General features: G+C 48.6%; 1 pseudogene and 1 gene segment (V, D, J or C); both read right to left on the minus strand.

The window, feature by feature from the left end:
- Positions 1-1460: 1460 nt before the first annotated feature.
- LOC139269912 (U2 spliceosomal RNA) lies at positions 1461-1695 on the minus strand (annotated as a pseudogene).
- Positions 1696-14208: 12513 nt separating this feature from the next.
- Positions 14209-15379, minus strand: LOC139269174 (immunoglobulin kappa variable 3-15-like). The segment is given in 3 exon segments: positions 14209-14345; positions 14871-15143; positions 15331-15379. Coding segments are annotated over 3 exon segments (459 nt in total).
- Between the last annotated feature and the right edge of the window lie 10953 nt (positions 15380-26332).

Consider the following 26332-nt stretch of genomic DNA (forward strand, 5'->3'; position numbering starts at 1 on the left):
GGGAGGATGTTTCCTCTGGCTGGGAAATCCAGAACCTGGTGTCACAGTCTCAGAATAAGGGGTCGGCCATTTAGGACTGAGATGAGGAGAAACCTCTTCATTCAGAGGGTGGTGAATCTCTTGAATTCTCTACCCCAGAGGGCTGTGGAGGCTCAGTCCTTGAGTATATTCAAGACAGAGAACGATAGATTTTTGAATATTAAGGGAATCAAGGGATTTGGTGGCAGTGCAGGAAAGTAGGGGGGTGGGGGTGCGGTGTGGCAGGACAAGAGGCCTATTCCTGGGGGGGAGGGGTTAATTCGCACCAAGTCCCGCTCACCCATCACCCCCACTGACCTACATTGGCTTCCGGTTAAGCAGCGCCTTGATTTTTAAATTCACATCCTTGTTTTCAAATCCCTTCATGGCCTCGCTCCTCCCTATCTCTGTAATCTCCTCCAGCCCCACAACCCCCCGAGATGTCTGTGCTTCTCCAGTTCTGCCCTCCTGAGCATCCCTGATTATAATCGCTCAACCATTGGTGGCCGTGCCTTCTGTTGCCGAGACTCCAAGCTCTGGAACTCCCTCGCTAAATCTCTCCGCCTCTCTACCCATCTTTCCTCCTTCAAGACGCTCCTTAAAACCTACCTCTTTGGTCACCTACACTAATTTCTTATGTGACTTGGTGTCAAAGTTTGTATCTCATAATACTCCTGGGAAGTGTCTTGGGACGTTTCACTACGTTAAAGGCGCTATATAAATATAAGTTGTTGTTGTTGAATTGAGGCAAAATCTGGTATTCTGGATGTCGCCGCTCCTTTTAACGCCCTCTGCAAAGCACGCACAGCAAATGTAACGCCCTTATTTAAAAAAGGAGGCAGACAGAAAGCAGGAAACTATAGACCAGTTAGTCTAACATCTGTCGTTGGGAAAATGCTGGAGTCCATTATTAAGGAAGCAGTAGCAGGACATTTGGAAAAGCATTGTTCAATCAAGCAGAGTCAGCACGGTTTTATGAAAGGGAAATCATGTTTGACAAATTTTCTGAAATTCTTTGAGGATGGAACAAGCAGGGTGGATAAAAGGTAACCAGTGGATGTGGTGTATTTGGATTTCCAGAAGGCATTCGATAAGGTGCCACATAAAAGGCACAAGATAAAAGTTCACGGGGTTGGGGGTAATGTATTAGCATTTATCGAGGATTGGCTAACTAACAGAAAACAGGGAGTCAGAATAAATGGGTCATTTTCCCGTTACCAAACGGTAACTTGTGGGGTGCCACGGGGATCAGTGCTGGGGCCTCAATTATTTACAATCTCTATTAATGACGAAGGGACCAAGTGGAAAGTAACCAAGTTTTTTTTATTTTTTTTTAATTCGTAGCCAATCGTTCCAATTCTTTGTCAAATCACAAACGCCAGAGGTCACCTTGCACATGCCAAGGATCACTCTGCGCCAATGCTCTTAGCCAAAAGGCCTAGAGCCACTGCACCGTTCCTGGAAGTACTGCAATACCAGGTTCGTGCCATGGAGGTGGATGGGTCAGGACCCCCACACACCTCCATGGAGGTGGATGGGTCAAACCTCCCCACCCACCTCCTGTTTCCAAAAATGCAAGCATATACCTTCCTGACCAGGGAGAAACCACCCGGAGGTCATGGTGGCTGGTCAGAAACGGTACTACACTTGATCTTAGCCAAAAGGCCGAGTTACCAAGTTTGCTGGGAGGACAGACGCACCAACATTATTGTCCTCGACCAGGCCAACATCCCCAGTATTGAAGCACTGACCACATTGATCAGCTTTGCTAGGCAGGCCACATTGTCCACATGCCAGACATGAGACTCCCAAAGCAAGCGCTCTCCTCAGAACTCCTTCACAGCAAACAAGCCAAATGGGCAGAGGAATATTACAAGGACACCCTCAAAGCCTCCCTGATAAAGTTCAACATCCCCACTGACACCTGGGAGTCCCTGGCCAAAGACCTCCCGAAGTGGAGGAACTGTATCCTGGAGGGCGCTGAGCACTTCAAGTCTCATCGCCGAGAGCATGCAGAACCCAAGCACAGGCAGCGGAAGGAATGCGCGGCAAACCTGTCCCACCCTCCCTTACCCTCAACAACTATATGTCCCACCTGTGGCAGGGACTGTTCAGCCACCTAACGACTCATTCTACGAGTAGAGGCAAGTCTTCCTCGATTCCGAGGGACTGCCTATGATGATGGGTGGGAAAGCAAATTGTGAGGACACAAAAAATCTGCAAAGGGATATAGACAGGCTAAATGAGTGGGTAAAACGTTGGAAGATGGAGTATAATGTGGGAAAATGTGATGTAATTCACTTTGGCAGGAAAGCAATTTATTTTTTAATTGGAGAAAAATTGCAAACTGTTGCAGTACAGAGGGACCTGAGGGTCCTTGTGCATGAAACACAAAAAGTTAGTATGCGGGTACAACAAGTGATCAGGAAAGCAAATGGAATTTTGGCCTTTATTGTCAGGGGCGGGGGGTGGGGGGGGGAGTATAGAAGTAGGGAAGTCCTGCTACAACTGTACAGGGTATTGGTGAGACCCCCCTGAGAACCCCCACACCCGATCGCCCAGGTTCCCCCCGTTCCCACAAGGTCAGTCCCCGATCACTCCCCTGGTCTACCCTGAACCCCCCCCCGCCCCCCCGCTCCCCAACCCTCCTCCCCCCAGCCCCCGAACGACCCCCGACTCCCCCAGGAGCTGGAGCATCTCCTCAGGCCGACACAACAGTGCTGGGTAGCAGTCACACACACACCTACAGGCGGTGCTGGGTAACAGTCTCACACACAACACACACACACCGACAGACGGTGCTGGGGAACAGACACACACACAACACACACACCTACAGACGGTGCTGGGTAAGCCACACTAACACTCAGGGACATGTACACGGTGATACACTGACTGCTCCTCTCCCTAAGCTGAGGCCTCACTCGGTACAGTTTTGTGCTGCCGCAACGGGCCACACGTAAAGGAGAGAGAATGCAACATTGTGACTGTGGCCTCCTGCCCCCAGATTGCCCCCAGCAGTCAGCACAGAGTGCACAGTGCGATCCCACACCCCCAGTGTGCAGAGTGAGAGCCAATGCTCAGACTGGGAGGGTTTAATCCCAGCAGCTTTTAGTGTCTCTGTGTTTAATCTTGTGCACTCCAGGGGTTCGAGGTCAAATTGATCGTTTTAAAATGATTGAAAAATTTGCTTTGAATCAAATCTCCTGCTGATGTGCCATTGATTGACAGCACACCCAGCCAATCAGTTCAGACACTTACTGAAATGCAGCCAATCCAGCTGAGGGGGAGGTGGGACATTTCCAAAGCACTCGCCAGACACAGACTGAATATTCTTCACGTTTATTGCCTTTTACAGATTCACATTTACAGAAACAAGACTTGAATAAACAGCCCAGCGCGAGCGAGCTGGAGACATTCACAGGGAGAATGCAGCTTTATTAAAACAGTTGTGGGGATTTTCGCCACACCGTGAGAATCCTGTCCCTTTAAACGGGGACACAACCTTGAATTGTAACAGCAGGGTGAGCAGGGAGGGGGTCTGCTTACTGAAGCGGCACTTCGCAGTTTAACATTAGTTTTACTCTGCTGACAGTCTTCAGCATCTTCGAGAGGTTTTACTTGGCAGCACAAGTCAACACTGTCCCATCAAACCCGCCTAGGGCAGGTACAGCATGGGTTATAAACAGAGTAAAGCTCCCTCTACACTGTCCCATCAAAACCTCCCAGGGCAGGTACAGCACGGGTTAGATACAGAGTAAAGCTCCCTCGACACTGTCCCATCAAACCCTCCCAGGGCAGGTACAGCACGGGTTAGATACAGAGTAAAGCTCCCTCTACACTGTCCCATCAAACCCTCCCAGGGCAGGTACAGCACGGGTTAGATACAGAGTAAAGCTCCCTCGACACTGTCCCATCAAACCCTCCCAGGGCAGGTACAGCACGGGTTAGATACAGAGTAAAGCTCCCTCTACACTGTCCCATCAAACCCTCCCAGGGCAGGTACAGCACGGGTTAGATACAGAGTAAAGCTCCCTCGACACTGCCCCAATAACGTGCCTTACCCTCTGACCCTCAGATGCTTTCCCTGACCCAGTCCCGAGAAGGAAGAGAGTAGAAATGCAGTGCTGACAATGACCTTTGTCCTCCCGGCTCACCCCCTGTTCTATTTAAAGTTGCGTCTCCCCCGCGGACTGTCCTTGACACACTACGCACATTCTGCTCTCCTGACGCCCTTGCTGAGGGGAGAGGAGAGGCTCTCGTGGGTGAGGCTGCAGGAGAAGCTGGCGTTGGACTCCCAGTCGGAGCCAGAGAGGGTCAGCAGGCTGCTGACACTGTAGGTGTTGTCCGAAGCTCGCAGGTAGTCGCTGGTCTGGACCCCGGCCGAAATGGTCGCCCGTCCTTCTTCCACTCCACCTCCACCGCATCGGGGTAGAAGTGATCGGCGAGGCACACCAGGGTGGCAGTGCCCTTGGTCGTGACCTCCTCCAGGGAGGGGGGCAGCAGGGTCAGCGTGGGTGGTGTCTTCCCTCGGCCTGAAAGGGAGGAGAAGGATGCTTAATAGGTGTATATTAGTCTGTGTGTTGCGTGTGTTGCATGTGTTGCATGGATGCGTCTGTCACTGTGGCTGTTTCCGTGTGGGGATAATTCACAACTGAAAACGGAGAGCTGGGTTAATGAACTCCTGGCTGGCGATTAACTATTCGAGGCGAGCATCACTAATTTTTAATCTTCTTTGCCTCACTTGATAAGTTTAATCTAAATATAAATGCGTTTGATCTTAAAGTGATTAAAAAAAAAGTCTTTCATTTATATAGCGCCTTTCAAAACCACCAGACATTTCAAAGTGCTTTACAGCCAATGAAGTATAGTCACTGTTGTAATGTGGGAAACACAGCAGCCAATCTGTGCACAGCAAGCTCCCACAAACAGCGATGTGATAACGACCTGATAATCTGTTCTTCTGTCATGTTGGTTGAGGGATAAATATTGACCAGGACACCGAGGAGAACTCCGTTGCTCTTCTTCAAAATAGTGTCCTGAGAGGGCAGACGGGACCTTGGTTTAATGTCTCATCCGAAAGACGGCACCTCCAACAGAGCAGCTCTCCCTCAGCACTGCACTGGAGTGTCAGCGTAGATTCTTGTGCTCAAGTCCCTGGAGTGGGACTTGAACCCACAACCTTCTGACTCAGAGGCGAGAGTGCAACGCACTGAGCCACAGCTGATACTCAAAATCATATTGGACTGTTGTATAAACATCTGCAGTGCAGGGTTGGCACCCATTCAGCACTGAAATGGTTAACAGTAATAGTCGGTAAAGACTGAGTGTCCCGTTAAGACACTGTTCACTGGCAGGAAGCTCGAACTGTCGATGGGTGGATACAGGGGAAACAGGCTCAGCAGTGAGAAAGCTCAGATCACACACAGATCGGGAGAACTTTATCCGGGAACATTGCGGCACACTTGTATAAACACACTTCAGCAAGGCTTCATGTTGGGTGTCGGTGTAGAAGCTTCTAGATTGCATTTAAAAGCTTGCTGCCCAGCACCGGGGTGAGGCCCAGGGTGAGGATACAATTAGCCTCAGTGTACCAGGGGTCAGGCAGGGTCACTGCTCCCAATGATCCTGTGACCTCCTGGAAGGTCAGAGTGCGCGGACAATGGGCGAGGGTCAGGATCAGGGCCCACCCACTTCAATGAAAGAAAGCCTTGAATTTATATTGCGCCTTTCACAGCCTCAGGACGTCCCAAGGTGCTTTACAACCAATTGCACACAGGAAGATTTACGAGGATGTTGCCTGGACTGGAAAATTTTAACAATGAGGAAAGATTGGATAGGCTGGGGGTGTTTTCCGTGGAACAGAGGAGGCTGGGGGAGACCTTATTGAGGTGTATAAAATTATGAGGAGCCAATATAGAGTGGATAGGAAGGCTCTATTTCCCTTAGCAGACTGGTGAACAACCATGGCATAGATTGAAAGTAATTGGTGGAATGTTTATGTGGGTATTTGATGGGAAATATCTTCACCCAGAGGGTGGTGGGGGTCTGGAACTCACTGCCTGAAAGGGTGGTAGTGGCAGAAACCCTCACCACATTTAAGAAGTACTTGGATGTACACTTGTAGTGCCGTAATCTATAGGGCTCAGTCTCTGGGCTCACACTGGGACAGTGAGCCCACTTGGGGAGCTCAGTCTGTGGGCTCACACTGGGACAGTGAGCCCACTTGGGGAGCTCAGTCTCTGGGCTCACACTGGGACAGTGAGCCCACTTGGGGAGGGGAGCTGTGCCCCAGCCAGAGGTAGTGCCTTCAGGAGTGAGATGGGGAGCAGAACACGGGCAGCCTGTGGTGTAGAGGGGAGACATTTCACCGGCCGAGGGCAGGTGCTGAGCCCGTTTACCTGTAAGAATGTGGTAAGTGGATGGGGAAAGTGGGCCGGGCACTGAGGTAACGTCCTGTGTTGCTGGTGGAATTGGTCATTTTAAACATGGCATCTTCCCATTCTCCCTGCCACATGTCTCCGTGGTTGGTTTTGCAGAACCTTACAGTCCCCCGTTAAAACACTCTGTCTCAGGATGTTTTCAAAATGTGAAGCAAAACCTTTTCCCTCTCACAGAGCCAATCTTCCCCAAATCTTACCTAAACCCATGATAAAACATTAAAATACACCAATGGTATTCATACATTTGGAATCAATACAATACTGAAAATGTAAAAATGTTTCTCAACCAATACCCTTCACCAAATTCATTATAGTACATAGGTAAGGTTCTACAAAACCAACCACGGAGACATGTGGCAGGGAGAATGGGAAGATGCCATGTTTAAAATGACCAACTGCAGCTAACAGCCTGTAAACCGCGGAGGATGATGGGACTCTGGCCACCCTGTACAGTACCAGACAGTGTTGCACGGGCACGAAACCGGACGGGGGATGAGCCAGCTACGGTGGGGGGAGAGGAGTGTACATTTGGTTCTTCCAGGAAAATGGATACAAGGCAACTTTATATTTTGAAAGGACCTTTCTCCAGCTTTTTGTGTAAAAACCTCACAGAAGAGGCAACATGTCCAGGCAAAACCTCCCCAGTAATACACAAGGCAACAGAATGGGTATCAGTTGAATAATTAAACAAAGGCCCACAAGTCTGATGCAATCATTTTGGCCAGCTCAGACAGAGTGGCACATCTGTCGAGGTAGTTAACAATCATCTTCATTCACCCCATCAGTGAGTGACAGGATACAGGAGGTGTGGCTAATCTCCCATTCCAGACAGATCGATACACATCGAACTGCCATTCACACCCCATTTTATTCAAGGAAGACCCAAGACAATGGCATACAGTTTTGGCGCGAAGATGAACAGACTATAAGAAAAGCTGCAAAAACACACAAGAGTTGTTGGAGGTTGGGGTCGGAGGTTGGAGGTGTTGGATGTTGGGGGTTGGAGGTTGGAGGTTTTGGAGGTTGGGGGTTGGAGGTTGGAGGTTGGAGTCAGCTTTTGCATTGAGTTGTAGAGTTGAGTTAAGAAGTTGGGAGTCAGTTTTCGTTGTGGATGAGTTGAGTTAAAGGGGAGTTGAGTCTGCTCTTCACAGGGCCCTCGCTCTGGGGAAAGTGTGCTTAACTCCAGCAACTTTTTGCTTGGGAGGGCATCAAACAGGAAATTAGGGGTGCATGCAATAAAGGTGCAGCAATTATCACGGGTGACTTTAATATGCACATAGATTGGGCTGAACAAACTGGAAGCAAAACGGTGGAGGAGGATTTCCTGGAGTGCATAAGGGATGGTTTTCGAGACCAATATGTTAAGGAACCAACTAGGGGGGAGGCCATCTTAGACTGGGTGTTGTGTCATGAGAGAGGATTAATTAGCAATCTCGTTGTGCGAGGCCCCTTGGGGAAGAGTGACCATAATTTGGAGGAATTCTACATTAGGATGGAGAAAGAAACAGTTAATTCAGAGACCATGGTCCAGAACTTAAAGAAGGGTAACTTTGAAGGTATGAGGCGTGAATTGGCTAAGATAGATTGGCGAATGATACTTAATGGGTTGACAGTGGATGGGCAATGGCAGACATTTAGAGACTGCATGGATGAACTATAGCAATTATACATCCCTGTCTGGTGTAAAAATAAAAAAGGGAAGGTGGCTCAACCGTGGCTATCAAGGGAAATCAGGGATAGTATTAAAGCCAAAGAAGAGGCATACAAATTGGCCAGAAATAGCAGCGAACCTAGAGACTGGGAGAAATTTAGAACTCAGCAGAGGAGTACATAGGGTTTGATTAGGGCAGGGAAAATGGAGTACGAGAGGAAGCATGCAGGGAACATTAAGACGGATTGCAAAAGCTTCCATTGATATGTAAAGAGAAAAAGGTTAGTCAAGACAAACGTAAGTTCCCTGCAGTCAGAATCAGGGGACGTCATAATGGGGAACAAAGAAATGGCAGACAAATTGAACAAGTACTTTGGTTCGTTAATCACTAAGGCGGACACAAACAACCTTCCGGATATAAAAGGGGTCAGAGGGTCTAGTAAGAAGGAGGAACTGAGGGAAATCCTTATTAGTCGGGAAATTGTGTTGGGGAAATTGATGGGATTGAAGGCCGATAAATCACCAGGGCCTGTTGGTCTGCATCCCAGGGTACTTAAGGAGGTGGCCTTGGAAATAGCAGATGCATTGACAGTCATTTTCCAACATTCCATAGAGTCTGAATCAGTTCCTATGGAGTGGAGGGTAGCCAATGCAAACCCACTTTTTAAAAAAGAAGGGAATTAGAAAACAGGGAATTATAGATCGGTCAGCCTGGTATCGGTAGTGGGTAAAATGATGGAATCAATTCTTAAGGATGTCATAGCAGCACATTTAGAAAGAGGTGACATGATAGGTCCAAGTCAACATGGATTTGTGAAAGGGAAATCATGCTTGACAAAACTTCTGGAATTTTTTTTAGGATGTTTCCAGTAGAGTGGACAAGGAAGAACCAGTTGATGTGGTGTATTTGGACTTTCAGAAGGCTTTCGACAAGGTCCCAAACAAGAGATTAATGTGCAAAGTTAAAGCACATGGGATTGGGGGTAGTGTGCTGACGTGGATTGAGAACTGGTTGGCAGACAGGAAGTAAAGGTTAGGAGTAAATGGGTACTTTTCAGAATGGCAGGCAGTGACTAGTGGGGTACCGCAAGGTTCTGTGCTGGGGCCCCAGCTGGTTACATTGTACATTAATGATTTAGACGAGGGGATTAAATGTAGTATCTCCAAATTTGCAGATGACACTAAGTTGGGTGGCAGTGTGAGCTGCGAGGAGGATGCTATGAGGCTGCAGAGTGACTTGGATAGGTTTGGTGAATGGGCAAATGCATGGCAGATGAAGTATAATGTGGATAAATGTGAGGTTATCCACTTTGGTGGTAAAAACAGAGAGACAGCCTATTATCTGAATGGTGACAGATTAGGAAAAGGGGAGGTGCAACGAGACCTGGGTGTCATGGTATGTCAGTCATTGAAGATTGGCATGCAGGTACAGCAGGCGGTTAAGAAAGCAAATGACATGTTGGCCTTCATAGAGAGGGGATTTGAGTACAGGGCAGGGAGGTGTACTACAGTTGTGCAGGGCCTTGGTGAGGCCACACCTGGAGTATTGTGTACAGTTTTGGTCTCCTGACCTGAGGAAGGACATTGTTGCTATTGAGGGAGTGCAGCGAAGGTTCACCAGACTGATTCCCGGGATGGCGGGACTGACATATCAAGAAAAACTGGATCAACTGGGCTTGTATTCACTGGAGTTCAGAAGAATGAGAGGGAATCTCATTGACACGTTTAAAATTCTGACGGGTTTAGACAGGTTAGATGCAGGAAGAATGTTCCCAATGTTGGGGAAGTCCAGAACCAGGGGTCACAGTCTAAGGATAAGGGGTAAGCCATTTAGGACCGAGATGAGGAGAAACTTCTTCACCCAGAGAGTGGCGAAGCTGTGGAATTCTCTATCACAGAAAGTTGTTGAGGCCAATTCACTAAATATATTCAAAAAGGAGTTAGATGTAGTCCTTACTACTAGGGGGAATCAAGGGGTATGGCGAGAAAGCAGGAATGGGGTACTGAAGTTGCATGTTCAGCCATGAACTCATTGAATGGCGGTGCAGGCTCGAAGGGCCGAATGGCCTACTCCTGCACCTATTTTCTATGTTTCTATGAACCAACCGAGAGGCAACCGACGCAACATCGAGGAGTAAAACCGAACCGACCAACAGCGTAAAACCCACCCCAGAGGGACCCCGACCTGAAATAATTGCCCCCAGAACCCCGGAGTTGATAGGATTGTGAGTGTAGCCCAAACCCCCTCACAGACACAATTTAGGACAGGAATTGGTAAGAAGGTAAAAAAGGATGCAGCATGTATTCATGAAGGGGAAATCATGTTTGACTAACTTACTGGAATTCTTTGAGGATATAACGAGCATGGTGGATAGAGGTGTACCGATGGATGTGGTGTATTTAGATTTCCAAAAGGCATTCGATAAGGTGCCACACAAAAGGTTACTGCTGAAGATAAAGGTACGCGGAGTCAGTGGAAATGTATTGGCATGGATCGAGAATTGGCTGGCTAACAGAAAGCAGAGAGTCGGGATAAATAGGTCCTTTTCCGGTTAGAAATCGGTGGTTAGTGGTGTGCCACAGGGATCGGTGCTGGGACTGTTTACAATATTCATAGATGACCTCGAAGAGGGGACAGAGTGTAGTGCAACAACATTTTCAGATGACACTAAGATTAGTGGGAAAGCGGGTTGTGTAGAAGACTCAGAGAAGCTGCAAGGAGATTTGGATAGGTTAAGCGAATGGGCTAAGGTTTGGCAGATGGAATACAATGTCGGAAAGTGTGAGGTCATCCACCTTGGGAAAAAAAACAGTAAAAGGGAATATTATTTGAATGGGGAGAAATTACAACATGCTGCGGTGCAGAGGGACCTGGGGGTCCTTGTGCATGAATCCCAAAAGGTTAGTTTGCAGGTGCAGCAGGTCATCAGGAAGGCAAATAGAATGTTGGCCTTCATTGCGAGAGGGATGGAGTACAAAAGCAGGGAGGTCTTGCTGCAACTGTATAAGGTATTGGTAAGGCTGCACCTGGAGTACTGCGTGCAGTTTTGGTCACCTTACTTAAGGAAGGATATACTAGCTTTGGAAGGGGTACAGAGACGATTCACTAGGCTGATTCCAGAAATGAGGGGATTACCTTATGATGATAGATTGAGTAGACTGGGTCTTTACTCCTTGGAGTTCAGAAGGATAAGGGGGGATCTTATAGAAACAGTTAAAATCATGAAAGGGATAGACAAGATAGAGGCAGAGAGGTTGTTTCCATTGGTAGGGGAGACTAGAACTAGGGGGCACAGCCTCAAAATACGGAGGAGCCAATTTAAAACTGAGTTGAGAAAGAATTTCTTCTCCCAGAGGGTTGTGAATCTGTGGAATTCTCTGCCCAAGGAAGCAGTTGAGGCTAGCTCATTGAATGTTTTCAAGTCAAAGATAGATAGATTTTTAACCAATAAGGGAATTAAGGGTTACGGGGAGAGGGCGGGTAAGTGGAGCTGAGTCCACGACCAGATCAGCCATGATCTTATTGAATGGCGGAGCAGGCTCGAGGGGCTAGATGGCCTACTCCTGTTCCTAATTTTTATGTTCTTATGTTCTTAAGGGTGGAAGTGGGAGGTGGGTTTGTGTGTGGATGGAATGTTTCAACCTCTTATCTTCCCCTTCCCTGTTGCGAGAATTTTTCATGTTGTTGAGTGAGATTGTGCCATTACTGCTATATACGACCTCTTCCTATGCCCTCTATCTTTGTGTTTACTATTGTAAATAAACAACATTAGCCATTTTGTACTCTTAGCCACTGTGTCTGGTGCCTCATTACTCACCCATCCTCATAAATCGCACATACAGAACCTCAGGGGAGTGGGGATTCGAACCCACACCCCAAGCTCCCTTTACACCTGCATTTATATAGCGCCTTTGACACCTGAGGATGTCCCAAAGTGCTTCACAGCCAATGAAGTACATTTTTGAAGTGCAGTCACTGTTGTAATGTGGGAAACACGGCAACCAATTTGTGCACAGCAAGCTCCCACACACAGCAATGAGGTAATTGAGATTTTTAAGCGATGTAGGTTGAGGGATAAATATCGGCCTGAACTCGAGCCACAGAAACAGCAACTGAGAGTCTCCCCACAACCCTGGAGCACTGCAGCTGCCGGATTGCGAGCTCTGCTGCCCCTGTTTGTGATCAGAAGTTGGACAGGAGGTGAGCGGGGGCTGGACAGATCAGAGTTGGAGCTGGGGGAGGTGGGACCTCGGGAGTGTCAGTGTGCTGAGGCTGAGCTCAGTTATATCAGAGACTGTGACAGGAGCACAGACTGCCCCCAGCGAGCTCACTCACTCACACCCACACTCTGCCCGTGTCTCACACACCGTGTCTGTCACACTGAGACAGGCAGGAGGCTCGGGAGCGATTTCCGGGGATGGTGCAGGGATGGGACCGCAGTGTGCCAACGTCCAGATCTCCTCCACACGGTGGGTAACAGTTCGTTACTTATACTTTACTGGGTGAAGGGGGAGTGTGGGTAAAGGAATACAGCCGGGCTCCCTGTCATACACAGCACTCTTCAATTAACCCTTTCATTCACCGCAGCTCCCCACCATATTATATAACCCATACACAGGCACTGGATAGGGTGCAGAGAAGGTTTACAAGGATGGGACCAGAAGTGCGAGGGTTTACATATCAGGAAAGGATGAACAGGCTGGGGCTCTTTTCTCTTGAGGCTGAGGGGGTGACCTGATAGAGGTCTTTAACATTAGGAAAGGTTTTGATAGAGTGGATACAGAGAGAGTGTTTCCACTTGTGGGGAAGAGCAGAACTAGAGGCCATCAATATAAGATAGTCAGCAAGAAATCCAATCGGGAATTCAGGAGAAAATTCTTTACCCAGCGAGTGGTGAGAATGTGGAACTGGCTACCACAGGGAGTGATTGAAGTGAATAGTATCGATGTATTTAAGGGGAGGCTAGAGAGGGATATGAGGGAGAAGGGAATAGAGGGTTATGCTGATAGATTTAGATGAGGAAAGACGGGAGGATCGAGTGTAATCATATGTAAACTAACACCTTCGCATATTCAGCATTTGTGTCTTGGAAAGATTCAGTATTTAAAGTGTTAATAACGGAGGATTGGGGTTTACTTACTCAGTCTGAGCTTGGTTCCTTTACCAAACGTGAGCCACAGTGACAGCTTCCAGTGCAGCGGCTGTACAATATCCTCCGTCCCTGGCTCACTCAGTCTCTCTCCCCCTCTCTCTGTCTGTGTGTGTGTGTCTGTGTCTTTCTCAGCGTCTCACTCTCCCTCATTTTTCTCTCTCTTTCTCACTCTCTCTCTCTCATACATTCTGTTTCTCTCTGACTACCTCTCACTCTTTCCCCTCTCCCACTCCCCCTTCACCTCCCTCCCTCACTCACTTCTCCTCCATCTCCCTCACTCCATCCCTCACTCACTCACTCTCTCTCTTTCCCTGTCCCTCACTCCCTCCCTCCCTCTCTCTCTGTGACGAGTTTCCTGTGGCAGTACCCGGGAGAGTTGGGGATCCGACGTGTTTGGGACAAATCTCCCAGCTGCCCTTCCCGCCCCATCAGACGGTAACCCTGGGGCCACAGAATTGCTGGAGAATGAAAGTCCCCATCACACAGGGCTCACCTCTTTGTGCCCCTTGAACAACGGGCTCCGTCTATAAGTGAGATGTTTGTGTTGCTGACACAGGCCTTCCTTGGGGATAATTATAAAATAACAAGTTTCAGGGGCTTTAGAAATCTGTTTCCTCATTCCGTGAATCGTGTGTACGTGGAGTGTGAGAGGATGCAGCCCCTCTTCCACTATTTGAAGGGGCTGCTCCTCGATTTCTGGCTCCACTTCAGTCCCACATTCCTGGGCCTGGTCACCCGGTGCGGGGAGAGCGGGCAGGTCGGAGGGCCTCCCCGTGGGCCTGCTCCTGGGCCTGGTCACCCGGTGCGGGGGGAGTGGGCAGGTCGGAGGGCCTCCCCGTGGGCCTGCTCCTGGGCCTGGCCACCCGGTGCGGGGAGTGGGCAGGTCGGAGGGCCTCCCCGTGGGCCTGCTCCTGGGTCTGGCCAAGTTGGCCATGCACAGGTCCTAGTTGGACGGGGCCCATGGGGTGGCTGCACTGCCTGCCTGTCTCCCTTCGGGAGCTTTGACCGTATCCCAGTGACCCTGGGGATGGAGCTCAATGTAGGCCTGAGACCTTCTGCGACGGGTGGGCACCGTAGGGCCTGGAGTGTGGGGTGGGCAGGGAAAGAGCACGACCATTTCACATGTTCACTTCCCTTTCATGTTTATACTTTGGGTTTTATAAGTTGTGGCCCTCTCAATAGTGGGGGGTTTGTGAGATTATTTGGATTGAGGACACAGGGACCACCCAGTGTCTCCGTGCTGTCTGAATGTACAGAGTAGAGCTGTGAGATTGTCAGTGATGAAGACACAGCCCCAACTCCTCTCTGACCCACTCCATCCTTTCCCAATTCACTGCAGCTTCCAGCTGAATATTCCTGCTGTCACTCCCATCGAGCTGTGTGTCAGTCATGTGTAAAACCGTACAGGAGGTGGGGCTGTGTGTCCATTATTATATATTATATATAACTGTGGGGTGAGTCAGTACAGGAGGTGGGGCTGTGTGTCCATTATTATATATTATATATAACTGTGGGGTGAGTCAGTACAGGAGGTGGGGCTGTGTATATTGAGGTTTTTGTACAGCTGTGTATCACAGTGTAGAGGGAAGCTGTTATATTGCTGACAGTAATAGACTGCGACATCCTCGCTTTGCACGTTGCTGATGCTCAGGGTGAACATGTTGGACTGGTAACTGCCGGTGAAGCGATTGGAGGTTCCAGTGAAACGAGATGTTGCTGCATAGATCAGCAGAGTGGGTTTCTGCCCGGCTTTCTGCTGGTACCAAGCAACAGCATTGCTCACGGATGCACTGGCGGTACAGGTGATGGTTGCAGTCTGTCCCTCACTCACTGACAGCACCGGGGGAGACTGGGTCATGATGATGTCCCCACTGATACCTGAGGGGGAAATGGGGAAAGAAAGTGAAGTAAGCACTGTCACAGAAAGACGCTGTAAAATAAGAGATTGCTCGAGACACTGAGCTCTCCTCTAGTGTCAGCATTTGCCCTTCAATCACTGGTCAGTAGAGTTGGACAGAAATCGACAGCAGGGAGATATTAAACGTGGAAGGAGAGAGATTGGTACCTGCGATGCAGAATGCCAGAGGCCAGATCAGCTGGATGGATGAAATCATGGTGTCTGCTCCTGTCCCTGTGCCTGCTTACTGATAAACTGCCCTTCACTGGGCCCTGCTTTATAAACCTGCAGCCTGTGAGAGTCTCACTGCCCATCCCTCAGTATGTAAATGTCTTCACCCAGAGAAAGCCACGTCAGCACATTTCACTTCCTCTTCTTCTCTCCCTCCCTCTTCACCTCCCTCTCTCTTCCTCTCTCTCTCCATTCCCCCTCTCTCTCTCCATCCCTCCCTCTCTCTCTCTCTCTCCATCCTACATCTTTCTCCCTCTCCCCCACAGACTCCCAGGTGCAGCACACTGAAATGCAGAGTAAACCTCCCTGTGCCCTACCCCACCAATGGATGTTAACCCTTGACCCCAGAGGATGCCTTCTCCTGGAGTAAGGCGCCATTCCCCACAGTGGCCATCCCTTGGCCTCTCTCAGTACACTGGCTGTTTATTGACCAATTAAGGGACGTTCTGTGCAGTGGGCCTATTTTCAGTGGGGACCGGTTTGGACAGAAAGTTCATTTCATGAAGGCCCAGCAGAGAGAGGACATCCTCACCCCATCAGTGTGAGCTGGAGCGACAGGATAGGGTCTGAGCCACTGCCCTATCCTGTCCGCTCAGAACATCTTCGAATCCCTTCCCCTCTCCTTTCCCTTCCATGGCCCTGCTCCAGGTCAGGGTGTTTTTACTGGGATCAGGTCCGACGATCCCACATTTACAACAGGAAGGGTCCGCACTCCACGTCGACCATGGACTCCATGTCCCACTGGTCCTTCAATAGGGCTCAGGAAACATGGCTCCTTCCTATTGGTCCCCCAACAGGGACCAGGAAACATGGATCCTTCCTATTGGTCCTCCAATAGGGAATAGGAAAGATGGCTCCTTTCTATTGGACATCCAATAGGGCCCAGGAAACATGGCTCCTTCATATTGGATATATACTTGAAAAGGAACAATTTGCTGGGTTATGGGGGCGAGGAACTTAACACAGTCACAATCACTAAGGAGGTGGTACTCAGTAAGATCATGGGACTAAAGGCGAATAAATCTCCTGGATCTGATGGCTTGCATCCCAGGGTCTTATGAGAACACACGGCAGTCTCAGTGGATTCATTGGTTGTAATTTACCAAAATTCCCTGTATTCTTGGGAGGTCCCAGCAGATTGTAAAACTGCAAATGTAACGCCCCTATTTACAAAAGGAGGCAGACAAAAAGCAGGAATCTATAGACCAATTAACCTAACATCTGTGGTTGGGAAAATGTTGGAGTCCATTATTAAAGAAGCAGTAGCAGGACATTTGGATAAGCATAATTCAGTCAGGCAGAGTAAGCATGGAATTATGAAGGGGAAGTCATGTTTGATAAATTTGCAGAATTCTTTGAGGATGCAATGAGCAGGGTGGATAAAGGGGAACCAGTGGATGTGGTGTATTTGGACCTCCAGAAGGCATTTGACAAAATGCCACGTAAGAGGTTACTGCACAAGATAAAAATTCACAGGGTTGGGGGTAATATGTTAGCATGGATAGACGATTGGCTAACTAACAGAAAACAGAGAGTCTGCAAAAATGGTTCATTTTCGGGTTGGAAATCAGTAACTAGTGGGGTGCCGCAGGGATCAGTGCGGGGACCCCAACTATTTACAATATATATTAACGACTTGGATGATAGAACCGAATATAATGTAGCCACGTTTTCTGACGATACAAAGATGGGAGGAAAAGCAATGTGTGAGGAGGACACAAAAAACATGCAAAAGGACGTAGGCAGGCGAAGTGAGTGGGCAAAAATTTGGCAGATGGTGTATAATGTTGGAAAGTATGAGATCATGCACTTTGGCAGAAAAAAAAATCAAAGAGCAAGTTATTATTTAAATGGAGAAAGATTGCAAAGTGCTGTGGTGCAGCGGGTACTTGTGCATGAAACACAAAATGTTAGTATGCAGATACAGTAAGTGATCAGGAAGGCCAATGGAATATTGGCCTTTATTGCAAAGGGGACGGAGTATAAAAGCAGGGAAGTCTTGCTACAGCTATACAGGGTATTGGTGTGGACACACTAATTTTGGATTCCATATTTAAGAAAGGATATACTTGCTTTGGAGGCAGGTCAGAGAAGGTTCATTAGGTTGATTCAGGCGATGAGGCGGTTGATTTATGAGGAAAGGTTGAGTAGGTTGGGCATCTGCTCATTCGAATTCGGAAGAATGAGAGGTGATCTTATCGAAATGTATCAGATTTTGAGGGGGCTTGACAAAGTGGCTGCAGAGAGGATGTTTCCACTGAGGGGGAGAATTGAACTAGAGGGCATGATCTTAGAATAAGGGGACTCCCATTTAAAACAGATTAGAGGAATTTCTTCTCTCTGAGGGTTGTAAATCTGTGGAATTGGCTGCCTCAGAGAGCTGTGGAAGCTGGGTCGTTGAATAAATTTAAGACAGAGATAGACAGTTTCTTAACCGACATGGGAATAAGGGGTTATGGGGAGCGGGGAGGGATGTGGAGCTGAATCCATGATCGTATCAGCCATGATCGTATTAAATAGCGGAGCAGGCTCGAGGGGCCATGAGGCCTACTCCTGCTCCTATTTCTTATGTTCTTTAACTGGTGAGGAGTGGGACTAATTGGGTAATTCTTTGAAAGAGCCGGCAAAGGCACGATGGGCCGAATGGCCTCCTTCTGTGCTGTAAGATTCTCGGCTGTGAGCCCGGTTCACAGTTTTCTCCCGTGTCATTAACAAACGTACAGCTGTGACAACCTCCCTCTTTCACTTCTTCTGTGGGTGAAGTTTCATTCTTCCGATCTGACAGTCTCTTCAGTTATTTTTTGCACGGGGGATTTCTGCTGTGGTCTGAGTCTCTAATAATAACTGTCCAATCAGGCAGAATAACAGCAGCTCGGACCGGCTAGGACAGCGGACCCAGACTCAGTGCTGACCCTGCAACGTCCTCCTCACCAACATCTGGGGACTTGTGCCAAAAGTGGGAGAGCTGCCCCACAGACTAGTCAAGCACCAGCCTGACATTGTCCTACTCACAGAATCAGACCTTTCAGCCAATGTCCCAGACTCCTCCATCTCCCAAGGTGGCAGCTCAGTGGTATACAGTCGGGAGGGAGTGGCCCTGGGAGTCCTCAACATTGACTCCGGACCCCATGAAGTCTCATGGCATCAGGTCAAACACGGGCAATGAAACCTCCTGCTGATTACCACCTCCCGCCCTCCCTCAGCTGATGAATCAGTACTCCTCCATGTTGACCACCATTTGGAAGAAGCACTGAGAGTAGCAAGGGCACAGAATGTACTCTGGGTGGGGGACTTCACTGTCCATCACCAAGAGTGTCTCGGTAGCACCACTACTGACCGAGCTGGCCGAGAGGGGCGATGCTGACATTGCAATCCCAGGTACCGGAGGACTGGAGGACTGCAAACGTGGTACCTTTGTTTAAAAAGGGAGCAAGGGATAGATCAAGTCACTACAGGTCAGTCAGCCTAACCTCGGGGGATTGGAGGAATCTTCATTTAACAAAACACGGATTAATCAAGGACAATCAGCATGGATTTGTTCAGGGAAGGTCGTGTCTGAATAACTTGATTGAATTTTTTGAGGAGAATCGATGAGGGTAGTGCGTATGATGCAGTGTATATGGATTTTAACAAGGCTTTTGAGAAGGTCCCACATGGCAGACTGGTCACAAAAGTAATAGCCCATGGGATCCAGAGCAAAGTGACAAGTTGGATTCAAAATTGGTTCAGAGGCAGTTAGCAAAGGGTAATGGTTGATGGGTGTATTTCTTACTGGAAGGCTGCATCTAGTGTGGTTCCGCAGGACTCAGTACTGGGTCCCTTGCTTTTTATTAAATGGCGGAGCAGGCTCGAGGGGCCAAATGACCTACTCCTGCTCCTATTTCTTATGTTCTTATAATAAATGCCGGCCTTGCCAGCAACGCCCACATTCCATGAATTAATAAAAAACCCATGGGCTGACTGTTCAGGAGAATAGAACACACTTTCCTCTTTCACCCTCAACCATCATCCCTGAAACAGATTATCAGCTCATTATCACAGTGCTGTTTGTGGGAACTTGCTGTGCACAAATTGGCTGCCACGTTTCCTACATTACAACAGTGACTACATTTCAAAAAGTACTTCATTGGCTGTAAAGTGCTTTGTCATCCTGAGGATGTGAAAGGCGCTATTTTAATGCAAGTCTGTCTCTTTCTTTCTTTCACCCAACCGTAATTTCCAAGGTCAAGGGGGAGCGAGCTGAACTCTCCCTGGTTTTATTTTTCTTCAAAATATCAAATAACTGGAATGATAAAAGGTCTTTTACCCATTAGCTCATTTAATCCCCTCCCACACACCATGTACACCCCACCCTATCATGGACTCTACCACCCATTTAATCCCCTCCCACACACCATGTACACCCCACCCTATCATGGACTCTACCACCCATTTAATCCCCTCCCACACACCATGTACACCCCACCCTATCATGGACTCTACCACCCATTTAATCTCCTCCCACACACCATGTACACCCCACCCTATCATGGACCCTACCACCCATTTAATCTCCTCCCACACACACCATGTACACCCCACCCTATCATGGACTCTACCACCCATTTAATCTCCTCCCACACACCATGTACACCCCACCCTATCATGGACCCTACCACCCATTTAATCTCCTCCCACACACACCATGTACTCCCACCCTATCATGGACCCTACCACCCATTTAATCTCCTCCCACACACAGCATGTACACTCTCTCTCTTCTTAGGCAGACCCTCGGAGTTGAGGATGACTTGCTTTCACACTAACATGAGTTCTCAGGTGTTCGGCACCTTCCCGAATGTCTCCTCCACTTTGAGCGGTCTTGGGCCAGGGATTCCCAGGTGTCGGAGGGGATGTTGCACTTTTTCAAGGAGGCTTTGAGGGTTTCCTTGAAACGTTTCCTCTGCCAACTTGGGGCTCACTTGCCGTGTTGGAGCTCTGAGTACAGCGCTTGTTTTAGGAGTCTCATATCGGGCATGCGGACAATGTGGCCGACCCAATGGAGCTGATCGATTGTGGTCAATGCTTCGATGCTGGGGATGTTTGCCTGAGTGAGAACACTGACATTGCTGCACCTATATTGCCAATGGATTTGCAGGATCTTGTGGAGACAGCATTGGTGGTACTTCTGCAGTGCTTTGAGATGTCTGCTGTATATAGTCCACATCTCTGAGCCATATATGAGGGCAGGTATGACTACTGCTCTGTAGGCCATGAGCTTGGTGCCCGGTTTGAGCTCCTGGTCTTCAAACACTCTCTTCCTCAGGCGATCAAAGACTGCACTGGCACACTGAAGACGATGTTGGACTTCGACTTTGATGTCTGCCCTTGTTGCCAGTAGATTCGCGAGGTATGGAATATGGTCCACTTTGTCCAAGGCCTTGTCGTGGATTTTAATAATCGAGGGACAGTGCAATGTGGCGGGGGCAGGTTGGTTGAGAAGCTTTGTCTATCATGGGATCTACCACCCATTTAATCCCCTCCCACACACACCATGTACTCCCACCCTATCAGCGTCGAGGAGGTCCATTGGTGAGGACTATAAAAGGCACAGCAGGGAGTCCGGGGCCCAGCGTCGGGAGCAGTGTCGAGGAGGTCCGTTGGTGAGGCCTATAAAAGGCACAGCAGGGAGTCTGGGGCCCAGCGTTGGGAGCAGCATCGAGGAGGTGCGTGGAGAGGGCGTGACTTGTGCAGCTATAGGGAGAAGGCAAAAAAGAAGTAGAAAGAAACAGAAAGGTGACGTCACAGCCAAGGAGGTAAGTGATTGGCTGGTGATTGGCGAGTACTTTTTTTTTCTCTTCTATAACAGTGAGTAACTTTAGCATTGTTGTTGCCTATCTAAGGGGTAAGTCATGGCAGGACAGCTCGGTCACGTGTTATGCTCCTCCTGTACCATGTGGGAACTCAGGGACGACTCCAGTGTCCCTGACGACTACATGTGCGGGAAGTGTATCCGCCTCCAGCTCCTGACGGACCGCGTTGCGGAGTTGGAGCTGAGGGTGGATTCACTCTGGAGCATCCACGATGCTGAGAATGACGTGAGTAGCACGTGTAGCGAGTTGGTTGTACCGCAGGTAAAGGGTCCACAGCCAGCTTGGGAATGGAAGACCAGCAGGAAGAGCAGAGCAAGGAAGGTAGTGCAGGGGTCCCCTGTGGTCATCCCCCTGCAAAACAGATACACTGCTTTGAGTACTGTTGAGGGGGATGACTCATCAGGGGAGGGCAGCAGCAGCCAAGTTCATGGCACCGTGGCTGGCTCTGTTGCACAGGAGGGCAGGAAAAAGAGTGGGAGAGCGATAGTGATAGGGGATTCAATTGTAAGGGGAATAGATAGGCGTTTCTGCGGCCGCAACCAAGTCTCCAGGATGGTACGTTGCCTCCCTGGTGCAAGGGTCAAGGATTTCTCTGAGCGGGTGCAGGACATTCTAAAAAGGGAGGGAGAACAGCCAGTTGCCGTTGGTATCAACGACATAGGTAAAAAAATGGATTAGGACCTACGAAACGAATTTAAGGAGCTACGAGCTAAATTAAAAAGTCGGACCTCAAAAGTAGTAATCTTGGGATTGCTACCAGTGCCACGTGCTAGTCAGAGTAGGATAGCGCAGATGAATACGTGGCTTGAGCAGTGGTGCAGCAGGGAGGGATTCAAATTCCTGGGGCATTGGAACCGGTTCTGGGGGAGGTGGGACCTGTACAAACAGGACGGTCTGCACCTGGGCAGGACCGGAACCAATGTCCTAGGGGGAGTGTTTGCTCATGCTGTTGGGAAGGAGTTAAACTAATATAGCAGGGGGATGGGAACAAATGCAGGGAGACAGAGGGAAACAAAAAGGAGACAAAAGCAAAAGACAGAAAAGAGATGAGGAAAATAGGAGGGCAGAGAAACCCAAGGCAAAGAACAAAAAGGGCCACTGTACAGCAAAATTCTAAACGGACAAAGGGTGTTAAAAAACAAGCCTGAAGGCTTTGTGTCTTAATGCAAGGAGTATCCGCAATAAGGTGGATGAATTAACTGTGCAAATAGGTGTTAACAAATATGATGTGATTGGGATTACAGAGACGTGGCTCCAGGATGATTAGGGCTGGGAACTCAACATCCAGGGGTATTCAACATTCAGGAAGGATAGAATAAAAAGAAAAGGAGGTGGGGTAGCATTGCTGGTTAAAGAGGAAATTAATGCAATACTTAGGAAGGACATTAGCTTGGATGATGTGGAATCTATATGGGTAGAGCTGCAGAACACCAAAGGGCAAAAAACGTTAGTGGGAGTTGTGCACAGACCTCCAAACAGTAGTAGTGATGCTGGGGAGGGCATCAAACAGGAAATTAGGGGTGCATGCAATAAAGGTGCAGCAGTTATAATGGGTGACGTTAATATGCACATAGATTGGGCTAACCAAACTGGAAGCAATACGGTGGAGGAGGATTTCCTGGAGTGCATAAGGGATGGTTTTTTAGACCAATATGTCGAGGAACCAACTGGGGGGAGGCCATCTTAGACTGGGTGTTGTGTAATGAGAGAGGATTAATTAGCAATCTCGTTGTGCGAGGCCCATGGGGAAGAGTGATCATAATATGGTGGAATTCTGCATTAGGATGGAGAATGAAACAGTTAATTCAGAGACCATGGTCCAGAACTTAAAGAAGGGTAACTTTGAAGATATGAGGTGTGAATTGGCCAGGATAGATTGGCGAATGATACTTAAGGGGTTGACTGTGGATGGGCAATGGCAGACATTTAGAGACCGCATGGATGAACTACAACAATTGTACATTCCTGTCTGGCGTAAAAATAAAAAAGGGAAGGTGGCTCAATCGTGGCTATCAAGGGAAATCAGGGATAGTATTAAAGCCAAGGAAGTGGCATACAAATTGGCCAGAAATAGCAGTGAACCCGGGGACTGGGAGAAATTTAGAACTCAGCAGAGGAGGACAAAGGGTTTGATTAGGGCAGGGAAAATGGAGTACGAGAAGAAGCTTGCAGGGAACATTAAGACAGATTGCAAAAGTTTTTATAGATATGTAAAGAGAAAAAGGTTAGTAAAGACAAACGTAGGTCCCCTGCAGTCAGAATCAGGGGAAGTCATAACGGGGAACAAAGAAATGGCGGACCAATTGAACAAGTACTTTGGTTCGCTATTCACTAAGGAGGACACAAACAACCTTCCGGATATAAAAGAGGTCAGAGGGTCTAGTAAGGAGGAGGAACTGAGGGAAATCCTTATTAGTTGGGAAATTGTGTTGGGGAAATTGATGGGATTGAAGGCCGATAAATCCCCAGGACCTGATGGACTGCATCCCAGAGTACTTAAGGAGGTGGCCTTGGAAATAGCGGATGCATTGACAGTCATTTTCCAACATTCCATTGACTCTGGATCAGTTCCTATCGAGTGGAGGGTAGCCAATGTAACCCCACTTTTTAAAAAAGGAGGGAGAGAGAAAACAGGGAATTATAGACTGGTCAGCCTGACCTCAGTAGTGGGTAAAATGATGGAATCAATTCTTAAGGATGTCATAGCAGCGCATTTGGAAAGAGATGACATGATAGGTCCAAGTCAGCATGGATTTGTGAAAGGGAAATCATGCTTGACATATCTTCTGGAATTTTTTGAGGATGTTTCCAGTAGAGTGGACAAGGAAAAACCAGTTGATGTGGTATATTTGGAATTTCAGAAGGCTTTCGACAAGGTCCCACACAAGAGATTAATGTGCAAAGTTAAAGCACATGGGATTGGGGGTAGTGTGCTGGCATGGAGTGAGAACTGGTTGTCAGACAGGAAGCAAGAGTAGGTGTAAGTGGGTACTTTTCAGAATGGCAGTCAGTGACTAGTGGGGTGCCGCAAGGTTCTGTGCTGGGGCCCCAGCTGTTTACACTGTACATTAATGATTTAGACGAGGGGATTAAATGTAGTATCTCCAAATTTGCAGATGACACTAAGTTGGGTGGCAGTATGAGCTGCGAGGAGGATGCTGTGAGGCTGCAGAGCGTCTTGGATAGGTTAGGTGAGTGGGCAAATGCATGGCAGATGAAGTATAATGTGGATAAATGTGAGGTTATCCACTTTGGTGGTAAAAACAGAGAGACAGACTATTATCTGAATGGTGACAGATTAGGAAAAGGGGAGGTGCAACGAGACCTGGGTGTCATGGTATGTCAGTCATTGAAGGTTGGCATGCAGGTGCAGCAGGCGGTTAAGAAAGCAAATGGCATATTGGCCTTCATAGCGAGGGGATTTGAGTACAGGGGCAGGGAGTATTGTGTACAGTTTTGGTCTCCTAACCTGAGGAAGGACATTCTTGCTATTGAGGGAGTGCAGCGAAGGTTCACCAGACTGATTCCCGGGATGGCGGGACTGACCTATCAAGAAAGACTGGATCAACCGGGCTTGTATTCACTGGAGTTCAGAAGAATGAGAGGGGACCTCATAGAAACGTTTAAAATTCTGATGGGTTTAGACAGGTTAGATGCAGGAAGAATGTTCCCAATGTTGGGGAAATCCAGAACCAGGGGTCACAGTCTAAGGATAAGGGATAAGCCATTTAGGACCGAGATGAGGAGAAACTTCTTCACCCAGAGAGTGGTGAACCTGTGGAATTCTCTACCACAGAAAGTAGTTGAGGCCAATTCACTAAATATATTCAAAAGGGAGTTAGATGAAGTCCTTACTACTAGGGGGATCAAGGGGTATGGCGAGAAAGCAGGAATGGGATACTGAAGTTGCATGTTCAGCCATGAACACATTGAATGGCGGTGCAGTCTAGAAGGGCCGAATGGCCTACTCCTGCACTTATTTTCTATGTTTTCTAATCCCCTTCCCACACATGGTGCAGAATCTCTATGATCACGGACTCTCTGGGGGATAAATTCGATCGGCCCTGCAAACATGCGCGAGGATCACCATGCGGGATTAACCCACGCCCGTAGGTCCCGATGCAGGCAGCAGGCCAACGTTGTGCTGCCTGCTAACCAACATGATTGGTGCGTGCACCCAGCACTAACTGTGCTGTTGAGTGGCTACAGGCCTCAGCGCCCGGAGCCCAATGTTCTGTGAGGCTGGCACCAGTTAAAGCTGGCCTGCACCTCTTAATGGACATGTGAAATGTGTCTGGAGCAAGTGCTGGAAATGGCTGTGGAAGACATTCTGACCTGGACCAAGACGTACTGATGACACAACAGGGGAGAGAGCCGGCTCCAAGATCCTCCAGCGCTGCACTGGAGGCTCTGGGGGAGGAGGTGCAGAGGGGGCGAGATGTTCTCTACCCACAGGGGGCGAGGAGGCTCCACCAGACAAACGTTTCGAAGGCAGTGAGACCAGGATCCGAGGACCGGGATGCAGTGCCGCCAAATGTTCAATGACCTCACGAGAGTGGTCAAGGTCGGTGAATTCATCTTCAAATGCCGTGTCCCACCAACTGCACCACTAGTCTCACACATTGCTCAATGTACCACACCCCCATCACCCACTACCAACAATCTCTAGCAATCAGGACTCATACACAAGAACATAAGGAATAGGAGCAGGAGTGGGCCATGCGGCCCCTCGAGCTGGTCCACCATTCAATAAGATCATGGCTGATTTGATCTTGGCCTCAGTTCCACTTCGCCGCCTGTTCCCCATAACCCGTGACTCTCCTGTAGTTCAAGAATCTGTCTATCTCAGCCTTGAATATAGTCAATGACCCAGCCCCCACAGCTCTCTGGGGCAGATAATTCCAAATATTCACGACCCGCTGAGAGAAGAAATTCCTCCTCATCTCCATCTTAAATGGGGTCCCCTTATTCTGAGACTATGCCCCCAGTTCCAGATTCCCCCACAAGGGGAAACATCCACACTCACAGCTTCACCTCACTCTCACACACTTAGATTCTGCTGCAAGCCTCACGCCCACATCTCACAG

The sequence above is a fragment of the Pristiophorus japonicus genome, chromosome 8, assembly GCF_044704955.1.
Source record: "Pristiophorus japonicus isolate sPriJap1 chromosome 8, sPriJap1.hap1, whole genome shotgun sequence".
In the NCBI taxonomy this organism is placed as follows: domain Eukaryota; kingdom Metazoa; phylum Chordata; class Chondrichthyes; family Pristiophoridae; genus Pristiophorus; species Pristiophorus japonicus.